At 37.9% G+C, this 20,723-nt stretch overlaps 1 protein-coding gene across 5 annotated transcripts in view; it reads left to right on the top strand.

The window, feature by feature from the left end:
* The window catches only part of atxn7l3a (ataxin 7 like 3a), a 56,253-nt gene that overhangs the window by 12,585 nt on the left and 22,945 nt on the right, over positions 1–20,723 (top strand). For all 5 annotated transcript variants that reach the window (XR_009509042.1, XM_059956613.1, XM_059956611.1 and 2 more), the window contains 4 exons: positions 151–322; positions 18,750–18,847; positions 19,084–19,106; positions 19,214–19,259. Coding sequence is in view for 4 of the 5 variants with exons in the window: in XM_059956613.1 (XP_059812596.1) it covers positions 151–322; positions 18,750–18,847; positions 19,084–19,106; positions 19,214–19,259 (339 nt within the window). In the remaining variant the exon portion in view is untranslated. The remainder of the gene's footprint in view (positions 1–150; positions 323–18,749; positions 18,848–19,083; positions 19,107–19,213; positions 19,260–20,723) is intronic.

The raw sequence follows: 20,723 nt of genomic DNA, 5'->3' as shown, positions 1-20,723 counted from the left end.
GATTTTTGCCTAAAGGGATCATTTTGTTCTTTCAGAGCTTCATTGAGAGTGGAATGCAGATATTCTTTGCTCTAAAACACTTGGCATCACACAATATGATCACTGAAAGGGCATAGTCTGCTAATCAATAAAGTTTGCTTTGCATTTCAGAAATTGTGGACCAGCCAGGTGTGGACATTTTTGGTCAAGTCTATAACCAGTGGAAGAACAAAGAGTGTGAATGTCCAAACTGCAGTCGTAGTATCGCAGCTTCCCGCTTTGCTCCGCATCTGGAAAAGTGTTTGGGAATGGGTCGCAACAGCAGCAGGATTGCAAACAGACGGTCAGTTAACTGCATCAACTAGTTTCTCTTGAGCTTGGGTAATGCTCAGAAAGGAAATTACACTCTAATTATAAGCTCAACCCTGTGTTAGTGCACTTATGGTTCATGATTAAGTTTACCAGCTGAGAGTATTATCCTGTTTTCTAAATCGTTCAAAAGTTTTATTTTAGAACAGTACAGCACAGCAGTCCCTTTGGCCCACAATGTTGTGCCAACCTTTTAACCTAATACCAACCTAAGATCAATCTAACCTCTCAATCTCTTCCCTCCCACATAGCTCTCCGTTGTTTCTTTTATCCATGTCTCTTAAATGTCCCTAATGTATCTGCTTGGCAGTGTGTTCCATGCATGTGCATTGTATTTTAAAGAAAAACAACCTCTGACATCTCTTCCTCCCTATACTTTCCTCTTATTCACCTTAAAATTATGGCTCCTCATGTTAACCATTTCCACCCTGGGGAAAAGTCTCTATTAGTGCTTCTTATACATCTTATACATCTCTATTGAGTCATCCGTCAGCCTTCTTAGCTCGCTTAACCTTTCCTCGTATAACATCCTGTCTAATCCAGGCAGCATACTGGTTCACCTTTTAAAGCTTCCACAAGCTTACTGTAATGAGGGAACCAGAATTAAACACTAATCAAAATATGGTTTAACCATAGTTTTATAGAGCTGTAACATTACCTTGCAACTCTTGAACTTAAACTTCTAACTAATGAAGACCAACATACCATACATTTTCTTAACCATCTTAGCAATTTGCGCAGCTACTTGGGGATCTGTGAAAATGGACTGCCAAGATCTTTCTGTTCCTTCACACTGCTAAGAATCCTACTATTAACCTTGTACACTGCCTTCAAGTTTGATCTTCCTTCCAAAGTGTATCACTTCACACTTTTCTGGATTGGATTCCATCTGCCACTTCTCAGCCCAGCTCTGCATCCTGTCAATGACCTGTTGTAATCTGCACAATCTGCTACACAATCCACAACACCTCCAACTTTCATGTCATCTGTAAACTTACTAACTCACCCTTCCAATTCCTCATCCAAGCCATTTATCAAAATCACAAAGAGCTAAGGTCCCATAATAAATCTCTACGAAACACCACTGGTCATAGAATACGCTCCATCTATTACCACTCTCTGCCTTCTGTGTGTGAGCTAATTCTGAATCCACGCTGCCAAGTTTCCCTGGATCCCATGCCTACTGACTTTCTGAATAAGCCTACCAAACACCTTGTTAAACCCTTACTAAAATCCATATACATCACATCCACTACTCTACCTACATCAATTTGTTTTGTTACTTGCTCAAAGAATTCAGTCAGGCTCGTGAGGCACAACCTGCCATGCTGGCTATCCTCAATCAAACTATGCTTCTCCAAATACTTGTGAATCCTGTCTCTAAGAATCATCTCCAATAGTTTGCCCATCATTGACGTAAGACTCACTGATCTGTAATTCCCAGCGTTATCCCTATTACCTTTCTCGAACGAAGGAATTACATTTGCCACCTTATGATCTTGAGGTACTACTCCTGTAACCAATGAAGATGTGAAGGTCGTCACCAAAGGCACAGCAATGTTTTTTCTTGCTTCCCATAGTAACCTGGAGTATATCCTGTCCAACTCCAGGGACTTAGCTATTCTAATGTTTCTCAAAAATTCCAGCGTATCCTCTTTCTTAATATTGACATGTTCCAATATACTTGTCTATTTTACACTGTTCTCACATTCATCAAAATCCCTTTCACTGGTTAATAATGAAGGAAAGTATTCATTAAGGGTTCCTGCTACCTCCTCTGACTCCAGGCACATGTTTCCTCTGATTGGTCCTCACTCTAGTTATCCTTCATGTATGTATAGAACACCTTGGGATTTTACTTAATCCTACTCGCCAAGGACATTTCATTTTCCCTTCTAACTTTCCTAAGTCTCTTCTTAAGCTCTTTAGTGGCTTCCTTGTAACACTCTAGAGTCCTATCTGATCCTTGCTTCCTAAATCTTAAGTATGTTTCTTATATTTGTCTTGACTTCATGAATTTATGGAAGGGAAATTGTGTCTGACTATTGAAGTTATTTGGAGACTTAACTCCTAGAATAAATTAGAAATCCAGTGGATGTAGTATATTTGGATTTCCAGATGGCCTTTAATGAAGCTGCATAAAGGGTTAATTTGAAAAGCTAAAGCATGTGGGTTGCAGTTAATATTTTTTTGTGTGCCGTACTCTGCCAGTGCCTTGGTGACCACTTTTTTCAAAGTGGTTGTCTTGGAGGAAAGATTCTGTGAGTGGTCCCCATGTCCTTCTTACAGCACAGTTTTTTTTTATGAGGTCAAGTTGCGAGCTTGACACTTGACCCGGCACAGATGGAAAGCGTGTCTGGGAGCAGCCCGACTGGATTTGAACTCCGGAACCTTAGCTTAGGAGTCCAGTGCTAATGTCACTGCGCCACCAGCCAGTTAATATACTTGCGTTCATTAAAATTTGATTGATTTGCAGGAAACAATGTAGGAATATATGGGGCATTCTTGGGGTGGCAGGCAGTGATGTCCCCAGGTTACAAATGGGATCCATTTTTACAAGCATCCATAAGTCAATTTTGTTCATGTTGAAAAAAGCACAAAATTGTCAAAAAGATAACCTTGCCTCCAGAGTTCTATAATGAATGGTGTCGTTGAGGGCCACTTAGCATAAACATTTATGTATTGTCTTTCCTGCCTATTTACAGTATTATAGAATCAGTTCTGGTCCCATGCTCAGTTGTTGGTTTCAAAGGGTTTGAAGTATTAGATGGTGTTGCATTAATTAGATGAGTCATGTCATCTGCAGAAATACTCTGATGACTCAGCAAAAGTTGGGTGTATAAAGGGAGGATGAATACAGGGTGGAGGACTTTGTCAAATGGTGCAAACTGAATCATCTGCAGTTCAACATCAGTAAGACAAAGGAGATGGTGATGGACTTTAGGAAGACTACTCCTGCATTACTCCCTGTTACTTTTGATGGTGAGGACGTGGATGTGATGAGGACCTACAAGTACTTAGGGGTGCACCTGGATGACAGGCTTGAGTGGAGCACCAACACAGACTGTGTACAAGAAGGACCTGAGTCTCCTCTACTTCCCAAGGAGACTTGAGGTCCTTTGGAATATGCAGGCCTCTCTTTTACAGTCTTTTACCAGTCTGTTGTCACCCATAAAATCCTCTATGCAGTGGTGAGCTGGGGTAATGGCATCAACACAGGTGATGCCACCAGGTTCAAAAAACTGATTAGAAATGCTGGGTCTATTGGACACATTGGAAGCTGTGGGTAGAACAAAGGACTACGGAAAATCCTGTCAATTCTGGACAATGTTTCTCACCCTCTGCGTGCCACCTTGGCTGAACAGAGGAGCACTTTTAGTAATAGACTAAGACAACTGTGCTCTCCGAAGAGCGCTATATGAGGTCATTCTTACCCTCGCCCTTAGGCTCTATAATGAGTCAACCTATAGCCGGGGAAGTGATGACCCCCTCCTACTAAACTGATTGAGGTAACTTATTTTTTTTATTCTTTCTTACTTCTCTTCTAATATTTATATTTGTGCACTTGCAATGCTACTATGACACTAATGTCCTTTGGGATCAATAAAGTATCTATCCTTGCACATATTTATAGAAATTATTGCTTGTTAATTTCCAAAGCAACTCTCTTAAGTGGCCTCATGCAATGAAACTGGCAGCCTGCGTTCTTAAGCGACAATAATACTTCTGGGGGGGTGGGGGGGTTACATGAAACAAGAAAAAAATCTGCAGATGTTGGACATCAGTTCTGATGAAGGGTCAGCCCAAAACATCGACTGTTTACTGTTTACTCTTCCATAGATACTGCCTGGCCTGCTGAGCTCCTCCAGCATTTTGTGTGAGGTTAGCTGGAATTAGGGTTGTTCTTGAAACTAGATATCATTTGAATTTAATAGTTACAGGGTTCATCAATCAAAAGAACTCAGATTTGTACATAGGTTGAATTCCTCCATCGATAACTACTAGGAACTAATACACAGTTTTATGGTACTGTAGTAGAATTGATAGTTTAATAATTTGCTCTGTATTTCATTTAAATACATAATTTGTTACTCAGTTAAATGGTAGTTTGTATTTTTTATACCTTTTTAACTATTTCCATGAAACTTCAGCTAATTGGGACAGCCGCTTAATTAGGCCAAAATGTGCAGGTCCCAATGTACCTCAGTTAAATGGAATCCACAGTATTCAAAGTAAGGCCTAGTCTGTCATGGGCTTTGTAACATGAGTATGATCACTTGGTCCTCTGCCTCCAAACTTGCATACACAATGGTGAATTGCTATAGATAGCATCCTTGGCGGGGAAGGAGAAAACTAGAGTAAAGTACAAAAAAAAACTAAGATATTAAAATCTAACAGTTCATGGGCTTTTTGAACACCACAATCTTGATTATATTTGCTTCAGGATTGAGACCACATGTTATTGGCACTTGACCTGTGAGTATTCTGTAATGCATAGTTACCCGTGGTTTACAAGGCATCTGCTAATGCCATCTAGAAACTCTAAAGCCACAGTCATATAGCTGTATATTCAGATATCTTATGAACATTATTTTAACCTGCCTCTACCATTCCTCATTCACTCCCTGTGTATATATATGCGAGTGACAGAGAGAGGGGAAAAAAATTGCCTCTCAGGTCTCCTTTAAATCTTTTTCCTTTCAGCTTAAATCCCTTTAGATTCAAACTCCCCTACGTTAGGAGAAAGACTGTGACTAACCACATTATTTATGATTTTTATCTCATGATTTTTAATTATCAATAAGGCTTCCTTCTTTCCATGGAAGGCCTATCCAATCTCTCCTTATAACTCAATTCCTCCTGTCCCAGCAACATCCATGTGAACCGTTTTTACACCCTTTAGCTTAGTCACATGCTTCTAATAGCATCATGAACAGAACTACACACAATATTCCAGCTGCAGTCTCAGCAACAACTTTGTACAACCATAACATGAGTTCCAACTCCTGTATTCTGTTCCCTTCTTCACCACCTTGTCTAACGGTGTCACCACTTTCAGGGAGCTATGTATGTGTACCTCTAGGGTTTTGTTCCCAGAGCCTCGTTGTTCACAGTACAAGTCGTGCCCTGGTTTAAATTCCCAAGGTAATTTAAGACTTACCATCTGATGTTGTTGCAAAATAAAAGACCAGATTATCATATTTAACAGGAAAAAAAACAAGATACAGGTTTCCCCTGCTATCCGAAGGTAGAGCATTCCTATGAAACGGTTCGTAAGCCGGAATGTCGTAAAGTGAAGAAGCAATTACCATTTATTTATATGGGAAAAAATTTGTGAGCATTCGCAGACCCAAAAATTAACCTACCAAATTATGCCAAATAACACATAAAACCTAAAATAACAGTAACATATAGTAAAAGCAGGAATGATCTGATAAATACAGAGCCTATATAATGTAGGAATACTTTTCTGCAATTATTGCAGCACTGTTCACCGCAGCCAAAATCTCATGCAAGCACTCGCGGCAAAAACACGTGGTGCAAGCACTTCCGGCAGGAACACGGCGCAAGTGCTCCTGGCAGAAACACTCTTTCCAGTAACCTTTAAGCTATGAAGCTACCAAGTAACACATAAAAATACATAGCCTATATAAAGTAGAAATAATGTATGTACATTGTAGTTTCACTTACCGGAATCGGGAAGACAGCAAGCACGCTGATGTTGGGCTGAGTCGTCGGAGGTTGGGGTGGTGGGAGACTGGGGTGTCATCTCATTGTCGTCTGTTTCCATCAGGGCAGGCAGGTCACCTTCTTCTATGTCTGCCTGCTTCGATGTCGAAAGTCGAGTTTTGTCGTCTGCTGTGGCTGATGTGGAAGGCTTGGAAAACGACGTATGCTTGACTGCTTAGCCTCGTGCATTTTTCTATCTTACAGTTCTTTGTAAGCACTCAAACCATCCTGCAAGTATGCCCTAAACCTACAGACCATTTCTTTTTTTTAATAAATTTTTTAAATTGAATTTTCAAATAGTTAAAAGAGGAAAAAAAAATTATCAGCCCTTCCCCCCACCACTTAACCCCTCCCCCTAACATATTCTTGTAGAAAGATTAAAAAAAGAGAGAAAAAAAAAAGAAAGAAAGAAAGAATGCCTGGATATCAGAAGATCCCCACATGCTCCACAGAGTTCGTAATAGCTTTAGTATATATATTTATTTCTTTCCCCAAATAACCAATAATTTTATCTTTAATAACTAACCAGTAATTTTTTCAAGTGGAATGCAGTTGAAAATTTCATTCTTCCAACGATCTATACTCAAGTATGAATCCGATTTCCAAGTAACTGCAATAGCCTTTTTGGCTACCGCCAATGCAATTTTTATAAATTCTTTCTGATAGTTATTCAGTTTGGATTTCAGTTTTATCCCTTCAATATCGCCTAGTAAAAGTAATGTTGGATTATGTGGAAGTTGTGTTCCAATAATTTGTTCCAATAAAACTCTTAAATTTGTCCAAAAAGGTTGAATTTTAAAACAAGACCAAGTAGAGTGTAAAAAAGTACCAATTTCTTGATTACATCGGAAACATTGATCAGATAAATTTGGGTTTAATTCATTTATTTTTTGTGGTGTAATATATAATTGATGTAAAAAATTATATTGCACTAATCTTAACTGGACATTTGTTGTATTTGTCATACTGTCAAGACATAGTCTTGACCAACTTGTTTCTTCAATTTTAATATTCAAATCACTTTCCCATTTTTGTCTTAAGAATTCCTTGTTTAATTGCCTGTTTTTGAATCAAAACTATACATACAAGAAATAAATTTTTTAATTTTTCCTTTTTGAATTAAAGTTTCTATTTCATTAGGTTTCGGCAATAACATTGTTTGACCCAATTTATCTCTTAAGTAAGCCCTTAATTGGAAATAACAAAAAAGAGTGTTGTTTGATATTTTGTATTTATTCTTTAATTGATCAAATGACATTAATATACTTCCTTCAAAACAATCTGCTATATATCTAATCCCTTTTTGAAACCAATTGTATAAAAGTTGGTTATCCATTGTAAAAGGAGTAAGTTTATTTTGAATTAAAGGTCTCTTTGCTAATAAAGATTTCTTTATCTCATCATCAATATTTATCTTATCCCATAAATCAATCAAATGTTTTAATATTGGAGATTCTTTCTTTTCCCGTATCCATTTATATTCCCACTTATATATAAAATCTTCTGGTATATTTTCTCCTATTTTATCTAATTTTATTCTAATCTATGCCTGTTTATCTTCATCAAAAAAGGATGCAATAAATCTAACTTGATTTGCTTTATAATAATTCTTAAAGTTTGGAAGTTGTAACCCTCCTAGGTCAAATTTCCATGTCAATTTTTCCAATGATATTCTTGACATCTTGCCTTTCCAAAGGAACTTGCTCACACGTTTATTTAACTCTTGAAAAAACTTCTGCGATAATTGTATTGGTGGTGTTTGGAATAAATATTGTAATCTAGGGAATATATTCATTTTTACAGCATTTACATTGCCTACTAATGTTATTGGTAATGTAATCCATTTATCAAGATCTTCTTGAATTTTTTTCAATAATGGTAAATAATTTAATTTATCTAAATTGAGTTATTAGTTGACATTGACTATAATCTCCTTTAGTAAGGGGTAGAATTTCACTTTTATCCCAATTTATTTTGTAGCCTGATATTTTCCCATATTCTTTCAATCTAGAAGATAATTTACGCAGCGAATACAATGGGTTTGTTAAATAAAGCAAAACATCGTCAGCAAATAAATTAATCTTATATTCCTCCTGGTTAACTCTGAAACCCATAATATCTGGGTCCGTTCTAATTAATTCAGCTCATGGTTCTATCGCCAACACAAATAAAGCAGGTGATAATGGACAACCTTGTCTAGTTGACCTTGTTAACTGAAATGATGTTGAAATTTGACCATTTGTCACTACTTTAGCTTTGGGATTAGTATTTAAGGTTTTAATCCATTTTATAAAAGATACTCCTGATCCATATTTTTCCAATACCTCAAATAAAAAATCCCATTCCAATCTATCAAATGCTTTTTCTGCATCTAAGGCAACTGCCACACTCATTTCCTCCGTCTTTAGTGCCAAATGAATTATGCTAAGTAACCGAGTTACATTATCTGCCGATTGTCTATTTTTGATAAATCCTGTTTGATCCATATGTATTAATTTTGGTAAGTATTTAGATAATCTATTAGATAAAATTTTTGCTATTATTTTATAGTCGGTATTCAACAAAGAAATAGGTCTATATGATGTTGGCTTTAAAAGATCTCTCTTTTTTTGGCAATATTATTAAAATAGCTGTCGGAAAAAGCTTCTGGAAGTTTATGCGTTCTTTCCGCTTGGTATATTAACTCCATAAAAGGAGGAATTAGTAAATCTTTAAACTTTTTATAAAATTCGGGCGGAAAACCATCCTTTCCTGGGGATTTATTACTCTGAAGTGATCCTAAAGCTTCTTTGACCTCTTTTAATGTAAAAGGCATATCTAATCCCTTCTGTTCTTCCGAATTCAATTTTGGAAGAGTTATTTGTGATAAAAACCTTTCTATCTCAACATTATCATTTTGTGATTCTGATTGATACAATTCAGAATAAAAATTCTTAAAAGTTTCATTAATTTCTAAAGGTTTATAAGTAATTTTATTTACACTTCTTCTAATTGGATTTGTCGTTTTGGAAATCTGATCTGTTTTTAACTGCCGAGCAAGAATTTTGTGTGATCTTTCACCTAATTCATAATATCTCTGTTTAGTTCTCATAATTGCTTTTTCTCTTCGGTATGTCTAAAATGTATTATATTGCTACTTCTTGTTAACAAGTTGTCTTTGTTTTTCTTCTGTCATATATCTTTGAGATTCTTTTTCTAATTTTGTAATCTCTTTTTCCAATTGATCTATTTCTACCATATTCCTTCTTAATTTTAGAAGTATAATTTATTATCGGGCCTCTCAAATATGCCTTCATTACTTCCCATACTATAATTTTTTCATCAACTGAATGTAAATTTGTATCTTAAAAAAAACTGAATCTGCTTTTTCATGAAATCACAAAAGTCTTGACATTTTAATAATATTGAATTAAATCTCCATCTGTAAATTGATTCCTCTTTATCCATCATTACCATTGTCATTGTCAAGGGGGAATGATCTGACAATATTCTTGCTTTATATTCCATATTTTTCACTCTGTCTTGAATATTCGTTGATAATAGAAAAAATCTATCCTTGAATAAGTTTTATATCTATTTGAATAAAATGAGTAATCTCTTTCTTTTGGATTAATTCTTCTCCATATATCAATCAAATTTAAATCTTTCATCAATGATAAAGTTAATTTTGCTACTTTTAATTTTGTAACAACCTTTGTTGGTCTATCTAAAACTGGGTCCAGACAAAAATAAAAATCCCCACCTACTAATATTTTGTCATGTGCGTCAGCCAAATTCAAAAAGGCCTCTTGTATAAATTTTACATCATTTTCATTTGGTGCATAAATATTCATGAGAGTCCATAGTTCTGAAAAAATTTGACAATGTATAATTACGTATCTTCCCACAGAATCAATTAATACATTTTGTATTTTAATTGGTAAAGTTTTATTAACCAAAATTGCAACTCCCCTCGCCTTTGAATTAAATGAAGCTGCAATAACATTTCCGACCCAATTTCTCTTTAATTTCTGATGTTCTATCTCTGTTCAGTGTGTTTCTTGTAAAAAAAAAGCTATATCTATTTTCATTTTCTTAATGTATGTTAAAATTTTTTTTCTTTGCACTGGTCCATTAAGCCCAATAACATTAAAACTTAAAAAATTCAATAAATTAGTCATTATTTTTAACAGGGTTACTCCAGTCTATAGTAATACCTAATTTTTCAGCTTTCATAGTACATTGGGGAATCTTTTTAAAATTCTCCGTGTTGCTATATGTCTCTCTCCTCCCCCCAGATTGTCCAGGCAAAGAAAGAAAGATTAAAGAAAAATAGATTATAAAGAAAAAAAAAACAAAATACCCCCTACTAATGTTGTGAATAAAAAAAAACATTACCCCCCTCTGTTGTGTGGGTCATGGAAATCACCATGATTACACACGTGATTCCTGTAGCAATTGACCCGAAGTTCCCCCAGCTCCCCCATAACGTAAAAAAGTATATATAAGAGAAGAAAAAATATAATACTCTCGATTAATATTTCTTAAATTTTTACCTTTCTCCCCCTGTATCATATAATTAAGAATACATTTAAATATTTTTCTGTCCTTAAACATCCATCAACTCCATTCACTGTCCCTGTCTTCATCTTTAATCAGTTTCACTTTTAAATCTTTGGCTGTGATTAGCGAATATTTAGGAGTTCTTGTGCAATTCTTCCGCATCCCGATAATCAGTAAAAGATCTTTTTTTTCCATCATCCAAAAAAATTATCAGGGTTGCCTGGTGGCGCAATATAAATTTATAACCCTTTTCCCATAAAACTTTTTGCACTGGGTTAAATTCCTTCTTTCTCTTCAAAAAGCCATAACTTATATCAGGATAGAAAAGAGCTGTTTTCCCTTCTATCATCAAAGGTCCGTTTCTCTTTCTGGCACGTTAGGCAGCCGCCTTCAGGATCTTTTCTTTATCTTGATATCTTAAGCATTTTATCAAGATTGATCATAGGTTTTGATCAACTTGAGGTCTTGATCTTAAGGCTCTGAGCCCTTTCAGTTTCAATTAACTGGATTCCTTCTTCCATTTCCAAAATATCCAGAATCCATTTTTGAAAATAATTTATTGGATCCTCTCCCTCTATACCTTCTTTAAGTCCAACAATCTTAATATTATTTCGTCTGCTAAAATTTTCAAGTACATCCACTTTTTCCAACAACCGTTTTCTTTCTGATGTCCAGGCAGAAATATTATCTTCCATTTTATTCACTCTATCAATGGTGTCTCCCATTATTTCTTCCAAGTTTTTAATTTTCTTGTCCATTTTGTCCTGTCTTTTCATCATTTTATCAAACATAATCTTCATATTTTAATATGTTTTTTTATTACTTTTAATGCTTTTAATTTATGCATTATTTGCACCAAAGATTTTTTTGTGTCTCCAATATCACCTCCAACCTCTTCCTGTTGCTCTTCTTTATTTGTCTCTTCATCTTTGTCTGATTTATCCAGGGAATCTGATTCCACCTCATTTTCACTTTCAGTTCCAATCATAGCTGGGATTTGTAATTTGGGTTGCTCGTGTTTGCGCATACCCCTTCCTTCATACATGTGCAATTCCTGTTGCTCTTTTTTTTGGAGACGGTTGATGTTGCCGCAATTTCCTGTTCTGTATCGCCGGATGTAAAATGCACTTGAGCCCGAGGCTCTTTCATGGCAGCCGGCTTTGATTCTTTTCCAACTTGTGTTGTCTTCAAAGTAGTAGTTTTCTTCTGCTTCTGTTTAGGAGACATATCTTAAGACAATCCTGAGTAGTTTATAAGTAATTTTTAAAAAGCATTTACTAACTTTTCTTCACTTAAACATTATTTTACTGGTTTTTACGGGAGAGCTGTATTTCCACGTCTCGATCCTACGTCATCACGTGACGTCCCCCCACCTACAGACCATTACAAAACTAAAGTCATACTTTTCTACAATCATTCAGTGTTGTTAATCCCAGCGAAAATCTCACACAATTGCTTTACGTTCAGTTCCTGGATGACTTCACTTTCGGGCCGTTCGCTACTGCATTCGGCTTCATTTGTTATCCTTTCCTCTTCATAGCTCTTCACTTGTCAGTTCTTGGTCATGGGATGCCAAAACCTCTTCAACATCATCTTCGTCAACTTCCACAAACCCTTAGCCAAACTCACTATATCCTTACTTTGTTCACCACCATCGAAACGATTAATTATGTCTAGTTTTACGCTAAGTGTAACACCTTTACGTGCTGTTTTAGGCTTTTCTGATACCTTGGAACTTATCTTGATAATGGATGCACAAAATAAATCGACATAAAGCACAGATGCTCAGAGGCATGTATTTAAGCAATGCTGGCTAGAATGCAGTTCAGGGGGAGGAGCTTGGCAGCTCGGTGCACGCACTGCCTTTTTCTCGCGCTGCCTTTTTCGTAACAGTGAAAACACCTTCTGTTAGTGAAAACAGTTAACTAGTGTAGGTCTTTCATAGCATCGAGGTGTCGTAAAGCGAACGTTTGAAAAATGGGGGACACCTGTAGTAGATACAAAAAAAATAGAATTTAACCTCTACTCCAACATGCAGATGCATGCTTTAACACATCAAGTCATCTTGGTTCTCCAGTGCAGGTGACATAGGTTCAACAGTTTCCTTTTATCCATGAGATTCGTTCCATTTGAGCAGAAGCTTGGTGGAGATGAGTTATGATTACAGCTCGCAAGCCATTGTGTAACAGATGTAAGCTAAAAATAAATTACCATGGGTAGCTATATTTGCAAAGAATCCTATACAATCCCTCCCAGTTAGCTGGGTCAACAGTTTTGTGAGTTCAAGGAAGACTGTACTTTAGTTGTTACTGTTTCAGATTTTCTTCGTGAAGTTGTTGATTCCAACAGTAGGAGAAAGACTACACTTGCACCCTATCTATGGCCTTACCACTGTCTTGTACAATTGCAGCATTGCATCCTAAATTATATACTCAGTGCTCTTACTTGCTGCATCAGAAAACGGTATCTCTTCCCCCCCTCCCACCCCCCGGAGGATCATGTGTCTCCCTACTGGAAGATGATCACATTTTGGTTATCTTCTCGCATGACTCTCCAAATATGTGATTTAATATTGTGAATTTAGGACTGAATTTTGACAAATTTAAAACTTCAGTAGTGTTTGTTTTTCATTTGATATACTGCCTTTTCAAGGAACTGTCAGCCTCATTTTGAGGCAAAACTGGTGCAGATAGTTTGCTGTGAGATGAAGTCGAGGACACGCAGCTTTAATAATTGTTCAGAGAAATCCTAAGAAATTGTAATATTAAAATTGAACAGCTTAATTATTGTCTTGTCAGTGAAAAGTAACTTTTATTAAACTTTAAATATCTTCTCATTATCTGAAGGACTTCATCATGTTCTTATTTCCCCCTTTCTATCATCATTCATACTTTTGGTCCTTCCTCCACATTCTAGGCCAAGGGTCGGCAACCCGCGGCTCTGGAGCCGCCTGCGGCTCTTTCATCTCTGTGCTGCGGCTCCCCGTGGTTTGTTAGTTTTTGAAATGTAATTCAAAATTTGAAGATTATGCTGATCTTGTACAATCTAAATAAAACGTTGTGGCGACCCCATTTCCTGGCACATCCGAACCGGCTCACAATTAGCCACCGTTCCGGCTAAGGGAGATAGCCTACGGGGGTTTGTGAGTACGTGTCTTTTGAAGCATCCACGCCCACGGGGGGGCGGGTTGAGGGAGGCTTTAAAGCAAGGCTGTTTAGTTCGAATAAAGTTACCTTTGACTGCAGTGTCGTTATTTTAGCGCTGCGTGTAGCACACCGCTACAACGTGTTTTTTATCGCTATTAATATACGTCACCACTGCCAATGCCTGACACCCGCCAGTGGCGATTTCTTTTAATTTTTCGATCCAAGGTAGGCTAACTATGGAGTAACCTTCAACCCAACGTCTTTTTTTCAGAGTTCAAAATGTTTTTGTTGCATGCAGAAATGTAATTTTGTTTTCTCTGCAGGAGTTCATCAATTTCATAAATGCAACACATTATAGTTTGTTTATACATAGCATAAAGCCAAAAAAAAACCGTTGTATGCAGTGTTATTTCATTTTAAATGTCAAACGGGTTTTGTGGCTCCCAGTGTTTTCTTTTCTGTGGGAAATGGGTCCATATGGCTCTTTCAGTGGTAAAGGTTGCCAACCCCTGTCCTAGGTCAATCTACACTAAGATTCCTGTACGGTCCCTTGCAATGTTTTACAAAGGGACAGGCACTAAATGTGCTACTCATTCTCCTCCCACCTGCAATTACCGGGGCCAGCTGCAGAGAGCAATAGGGTGTAACAAGGCCTCCATATTAGAAATTCTTGAGATTCCTGAAAATAACTTAAAAGAAAATTTTACAAACTGGCTTAAAACGGTAAGAAGCAATTAAACTTAAGTTTACCAAGGAAGTGGAATGTTTTTCTCCATATACAGAGGAATTCCCATTCAGGTTATTAGGTTGCTAGTCCTACTGTAGATTTGGGACTTGATTTCCATAAAAGTTGCTGTCGTTATTGGTTTTATTTGGAACTGTCAAATAACTGTGCAAGTTCATTAATGCTCCAGTGCTTTTATTTTAGTCGCTTCAAGGTATTTATTCCTGAGACCTATGGCTCAGTGATCTCTCTGCCAACTATTACAGATCAGCATCTTCCAGATGAACAGTACAAAGCTTCTGCAAGTATGCTAGCACAATTGTAGTAGTCATCCATAACCATTTTATACAATATTTGCCCAAGTAACAATGAAGAGCATAATCTAAATATCCACTTTTATTTTATTGTATCAGTTCATGCAGTTAGTGCCAGGGTGACATTAAATGAGTGATCTCTGGAGTTCTTATATGAATGCCAGTTTTGAATTGATGATTTAATAGTATTGAATATTGGTTGGAGTATAATTATTTGTGTTTGTCTTACTTCTCATACAGCAAGGCAGGTTTGGATTTTGTCACATGTTGTAATTCAAAAATCTGCACTGCAGAGTATTTACAAGTAAAGGGAGGGCCGGTGTCAACCAAAAAGCGGCATCCCGACCGCTTGTCCCACACATACAGGAGGCTATCCCGATGGCCAGCTGCCGTAGCTATCAGCGGCGTCTGGCCCTGGTGTTTCCCGGGAACTTGCAGGGCGGGCTACAGCGGTGGGCTTCTGCGCCCCACCGCTGGTGGTAGAAGCACCATTGTTCGTTGGTCTCCTCACCCTTCCGTCTGGGGTTAGTGTGTTCTGCTGCCAGGCCTGGTCTGGTCTTCTGCTGGGAGCGTGGCCTGGTGATCTGTGCGATGGATGCCCCACTCTCCTTCATGGCTTTCCACAGCACGTCCACCCAGGCCACCACCTTCTGGGGGTCGCTGAAATCCACGTCGGACAGCAGCAGGCGTATGTCCTTGGGCAGCTGCTCCAGGAATGCCTGCTCAAACATGAGGCAGGGCTTGTGACCTCCGGCCAGGGAGAGCATCTCGTTCATCAAAGCCGATGGCACTCTGTCTCCTAAACCATCCAGGTGCAGTAAGCGGGCAGCCCGCTCGCGCCATGAGAGTCCGAAAGTCCTTATGAGCAGGGCTTTGAATTCCGTGTATTTGCCGTCTGCTGGGGGAGACTGTATGAACTCCTCAACCTGGGCCGCTGTTTCCTGGTCGAGGGGGCTCACCACGTAGTAGTAACGTGTGTCCTCCGAGGTTATCTGCTGAATGTGGAATTGGGCTTCTGCTTGCTGGAACCATAGGTGAGGTCGCAACGTCCAGAAGCTTGGCAGTTTTAACGAAACTGCATGAACAGATGCGGCATCGTTCATCTTCGGCTCAAATATCATTTGGGCTGTCGGGATCACCAATTGTAGCGGTGTGCTATACTCAGCGCTGAAATAATGACACGTAGTCGATGAGCTGCAGTTGCAAAAGAGATTTATTCGAACTTCGCGGCCTCACTTTAAAGCCTTCCTGTTCCCGCCCTCCCCGGGCGGGAATGCGTATTCACAGTCCCGTCCCACGCGCGGGCTTTTCCCCTTGCTGGTGAAGCAGACTTGGCGCCCTTTTTGGGACTGGCTTCAATGCTGGCACGCGCCACTTTGTGAGCCGGTTCGAGTGCACTGGGATGTGGGTCGCCACATAAGCATTTAATGGCCACCTTCTCGAGCTTTAAATTTTTAATGTAATTTTATGTTGGCAGAGTATCCTCGATAAGCTGATGCTGTCATCTTCTTGACCTTGTGAAAACCTTCTACTGGAGGTATTAAAACAGTGCTATTGGTGAGGCAGTTCCAAAATATGCATGGCATTGAAGGAACTGCACATGTATTTCATAGTTGGGATGCCATTTAACTTTGACGGAAACCTGTAAGGATAGATTTCCCATTACTGCTTCCTCCTGGTGGTAGAGGATTGATCTTTAGACAGTAAGATCATTGAGGAAGTAACTGTATTGCATTTTGTGGATGATGCTAATTACAATTACGATACACTGGTGGAGGAGGCAAATGTTTACGGTGGCGGATGGATGTAGTACCAGTCCGGTGAACTGTTTTGCCTTAGATGGTGTCATTCTGAGTTTGTCATTCAGCAGTGATTGCCATGTTACGACACTGCATGAAATACTCTGAATTGTTCTTTTGTGAATTTAACACATCATTACTTGTAAAGAAATCTCTCTTGACAAAAAAAGTCAGCAAAATTGCCCTGCATTTTGTGATCAGGAATGAAACAGAGGAAATCTGTCCACAAAGGTGAAAGGGATTTTATTCTGGGAATAATTTTGACATTTTCGGTGTCAATGGCTAGCATTAAAATAAAATCTGTAGCATCCAGCAACTGTCATGTCACCAGTTAGATGAGTGCTTAAGTATTCTGAAGATTTATCAGCACATCAGGAAGGAAAAGATATTTAGCTTGTGAATGTAATATATACACTCAGTGGCCACTGAGTGTATGTTTGTAGTCTTCTGCTGCTGTAGCCCATCCACTTCAAGATTTGACGTGCAGTGTATTCAGAGATGTTCTTCTGCACACCACTGTTGTATTGTGTGGTTATTTGAGTTACTGGCACTTTCCTGTTAGCTTAAACCAGGCTGGCCGTTTTCTTCAGACCTCTCTCATTAAGGAGGCATTTTCACCCACAGAGCTGCCACTCCTTGGATGTTCTCTGTTTGCTGTACCGTTCTCTGTAACTCTAGAGACTGTGCATGAAAATCCCAGGAGTGCAGCAGTGTCTGAGATACCCAAACCACCCTGTCTGGCACCAACAATCATTCTACAGTCAAAGCCACTTAGATCAGATTTCTTTGACATTCTGATGTTTGGTCTGAACAACAACTGAACCTCTTGACTATGTCTGCTTGCTTTTATGCATTGTGTTGCTGCCACATGGTTGGCTGATTAGATATTTGCATTAGTGAGGTGTACAGGTGTGCCTAATAAACTGGCTGCTGAGTGCAGATTCAACATACTAGAACAGGGGTGGGCAAACTTTTTGACTTGAGGGCCACAAAGGGTTCTAAAATTTGACAGTGGGGGCCGGACCAGGAGCAGATGGACGGAGTGTTTTGGTAATACACCTCATAAGAGAAAATAAAATATCATGGGATATGTAGAAAACATGTGCTTTAATTTCAATTGAAAATGAACAAATGCATTACAACAAAATATCTGTCTTTGAAGTCCCATGGTATTTAGCTATTTATTGAAATGACTTTTAAAACACTGAAAATTAAATGAATAAAATACAGCTTTTTTTAATAGTAACAGTTATTATTTTAAAGCACTGAAAATTCTGTTATCCTTCAAGATATTATCATCGTCACTCTCCTCCTGACTGTCTTTATTTCAAAAACGGTAGGAGATGCAGGTCTGCTTGTCCTGCTCCTTCTTATACAATTGTCCCCTGTGCCAAAACTCAACAACGACCCGCACAATGACAAAGCAGGGAGAACGCGCCAGTATGCGGAGCTCTGTGCTCGCAAATCCCCGCAGGCGATCTCTCTTAGCCGGAACGCTGGCTAATTGTGAGCCGGTTCGGATGTGCCAGGAAATGGGTCGCCACAAGGTCACAAAGTAAAGCGCAAATGTGGAGTAATACGCTGCACCTCAACAAAGGTCAATGTATATAGAGTGCGTCATCTATTGGGAAAACGCCGGAATTGCGGGGAGAAAACGTTAACAAGGTTTATTAATATAATTTCATCAAGTTCTGCGGGCCGGATTAAAAAGCATATGGCCCGTGGGCCGTAGTTTGCCCATGCCTGTACTAGAATAAGGTAGAAGTTAAAAAGTGATCAACTATAAAAATAATCACTTAAGACAAATTTACATATGTAAATTTATGTTTAGAATTACCAACACTGCTAATAAACAATTATGGCTTAGTATGCCATTAAAATCTCAAATTAAACTTGTGCACTAAAGTAATGAATTAATAGCAGTACCAAGAATTTTTGACTGATCTTGTGGAAACAATTGAGAAATGGCTGGTTATGGAGGGTCAAAAATTACTGGCAGTGTTATTACTTGTAGTTAGTTTCACAGTGTAGTAGTGGATAATGCTTTCATTTTCATTACAGTTGAAAATCCACTTATTTATATTCAATGCCAAAGACTTTAATGTAATAGAGATTATGTTTATGTGTATTTTGTTTTATGTTGTAGAATAGCCAGTAGCAACAACCTCAGTAAATCTGAAAGTGACCAAGAGGACAATGATGACATCAATGATAATGACTGGTCATATGGATCTGAGAAAAAAGGTAATTTTTAACAATACCAATTCCTCCTCGATCATATGTTAACATCTGCTTGGTAATGCTTGAAAGTATATTTCTGTAATTGTTCTGTGTGCTACACTTTGTTTCATACTCTCGTTTGATATGCGCATAGCTAATGTGGATTCTCAATTGACAAAGTTAATTTAGTTCCCTTAAAACACGTTGCTTTAGAAGTATTTTTTCCATATCAACTAATTTTTATCTTCTGTTTTATCCAGCAAAGAAGAGAAAATCTGACAAGGTATGTACCTGCTTAGAGTTAGTCGTATTTCAGGTGAGAAGACTCTTGTCCTGATGACATGCACCAACATAGCTGCTGCTGTTTAAAGAGCTGCTTCTGTCTTTCAGAATCCTAATTCACCACGGAGATCCAAATCTCTAAAACATAAAAACGGTGAGCTTATTTTTTTTTGGGATGTTTGTAATATGATACTTTTGTTTTCCACTTGGAATACCTCTTACTACGGGCTGTTTCACATCTTCAGCAGAGAAATTTTATGCTATATGTACCAAAAATGGACAGGTTGAGAACGTACTTGCTTTGCACCCTGATCCTTAATGTGTCTCGAGACTGAATGACAGCAAAGCGAGTTGTGCATTATGAAAGGCAGTATTAGGTACAAATCAGCCTGCAGAAAATTTTTGATTTGCTTTTTTTTTGTCATTTAAGTAATGTTGTGGGGTCACTAAAGCATAATCCAATATCCACATGCAATAAATACATTGAAACTTAATTGATATCTAGCAAAGTTTCAGAAACTTTAAAATTAAACAGAGGTCTAAGAATCAGCAAGAGCAAAATTAAAACTATTCACCAAGGTATTCTGTCCTTTCTTCAGATTTAGTTGATGAATGCCCTTTTGCAGGTGAGCTTCTGGCTGTAACATCCAGTGTAAACAATAAAGGAATTAGATTAACAGCATTGCAATGGCAATGAAGTTTGTTGATTTGAGAGAACCTTGCTTCAAGTACATCCAAATAACTAATTAATTTTATCAATCTATGGTCATACGCTTGGAGTAAGAATTATTTTCCATTGACATTATGAATCAGCTAACAGGCTTATAACTCTTATCAACAAATTATTTGATTACTTTTTCCAAAGCAGATATTGCCAATGCCATGCAATGAATTTAGTCCTGCTGAAGCCAGCTACTATCTTGAATTTCAAAGTGACTTGGGGGATGGTGAAGTAGAAAGTTCAGGAAATACATGGCAGGATAGGCAGCATCTGTGGTGAATTTAGAATTAGTGTTTCGGGTCAATGATCCTTCATCAGAATGTCGGATGGTGTTGGGAAGATGACGGGATTTGTGGAGATGGGGTTGGTTGGTGATAAAAATTCCTGTCTGAGAGGTTAAAACATAAATACTAGTAGAATGATAAAATTGCTAAGGTGAGACTGAAGGCCATCAGCCCATTAAGTTTTTAGCAAAGCAATTGCTAAGATTGCTTATTTAGTACATAATTTTTCCTCTTTTTACTAAATCACAAATATCTTAGAAATTGGTTTGACTTTTTCACTTTAGGTTTAAAGAATGTAAATTATAATAACAGTTCTATTTTCATTGTCACAGGTGCTATAACTGTTACTCTGGTCTGTGCATCTCAGCACAGTCAGTCCAGTTTGATAAAGCACAATGTTCACAGAAACATGCAAATTTCAGAAGTGCTCCATATGTCAGAATGTCAGTATTTGAGAAATTTAATGCAGACCATGCAATGGCCAATCAGTTTTAGTTTAATGACACAATCGTACCATTGCAGAGATGCAGCATGTACCTTTTTAACTCATTTGGTAAATTAATTAGGATATTGTACCAAGTTATATTTATGAGAAGTTACCATTCTCCACAAG

This window comes from Hypanus sabinus, chromosome X1 (assembly GCF_030144855.1).
Source record: "Hypanus sabinus isolate sHypSab1 chromosome X1, sHypSab1.hap1, whole genome shotgun sequence".
Lineage (NCBI taxonomy): Eukaryota > Metazoa > Chordata > Chondrichthyes > Myliobatiformes > Dasyatidae > Hypanus > Hypanus sabinus.
The sequence above is the reverse complement of the archived record's forward strand: the minus strand, read 5'-3'. Positions and strand labels throughout refer to the sequence as shown.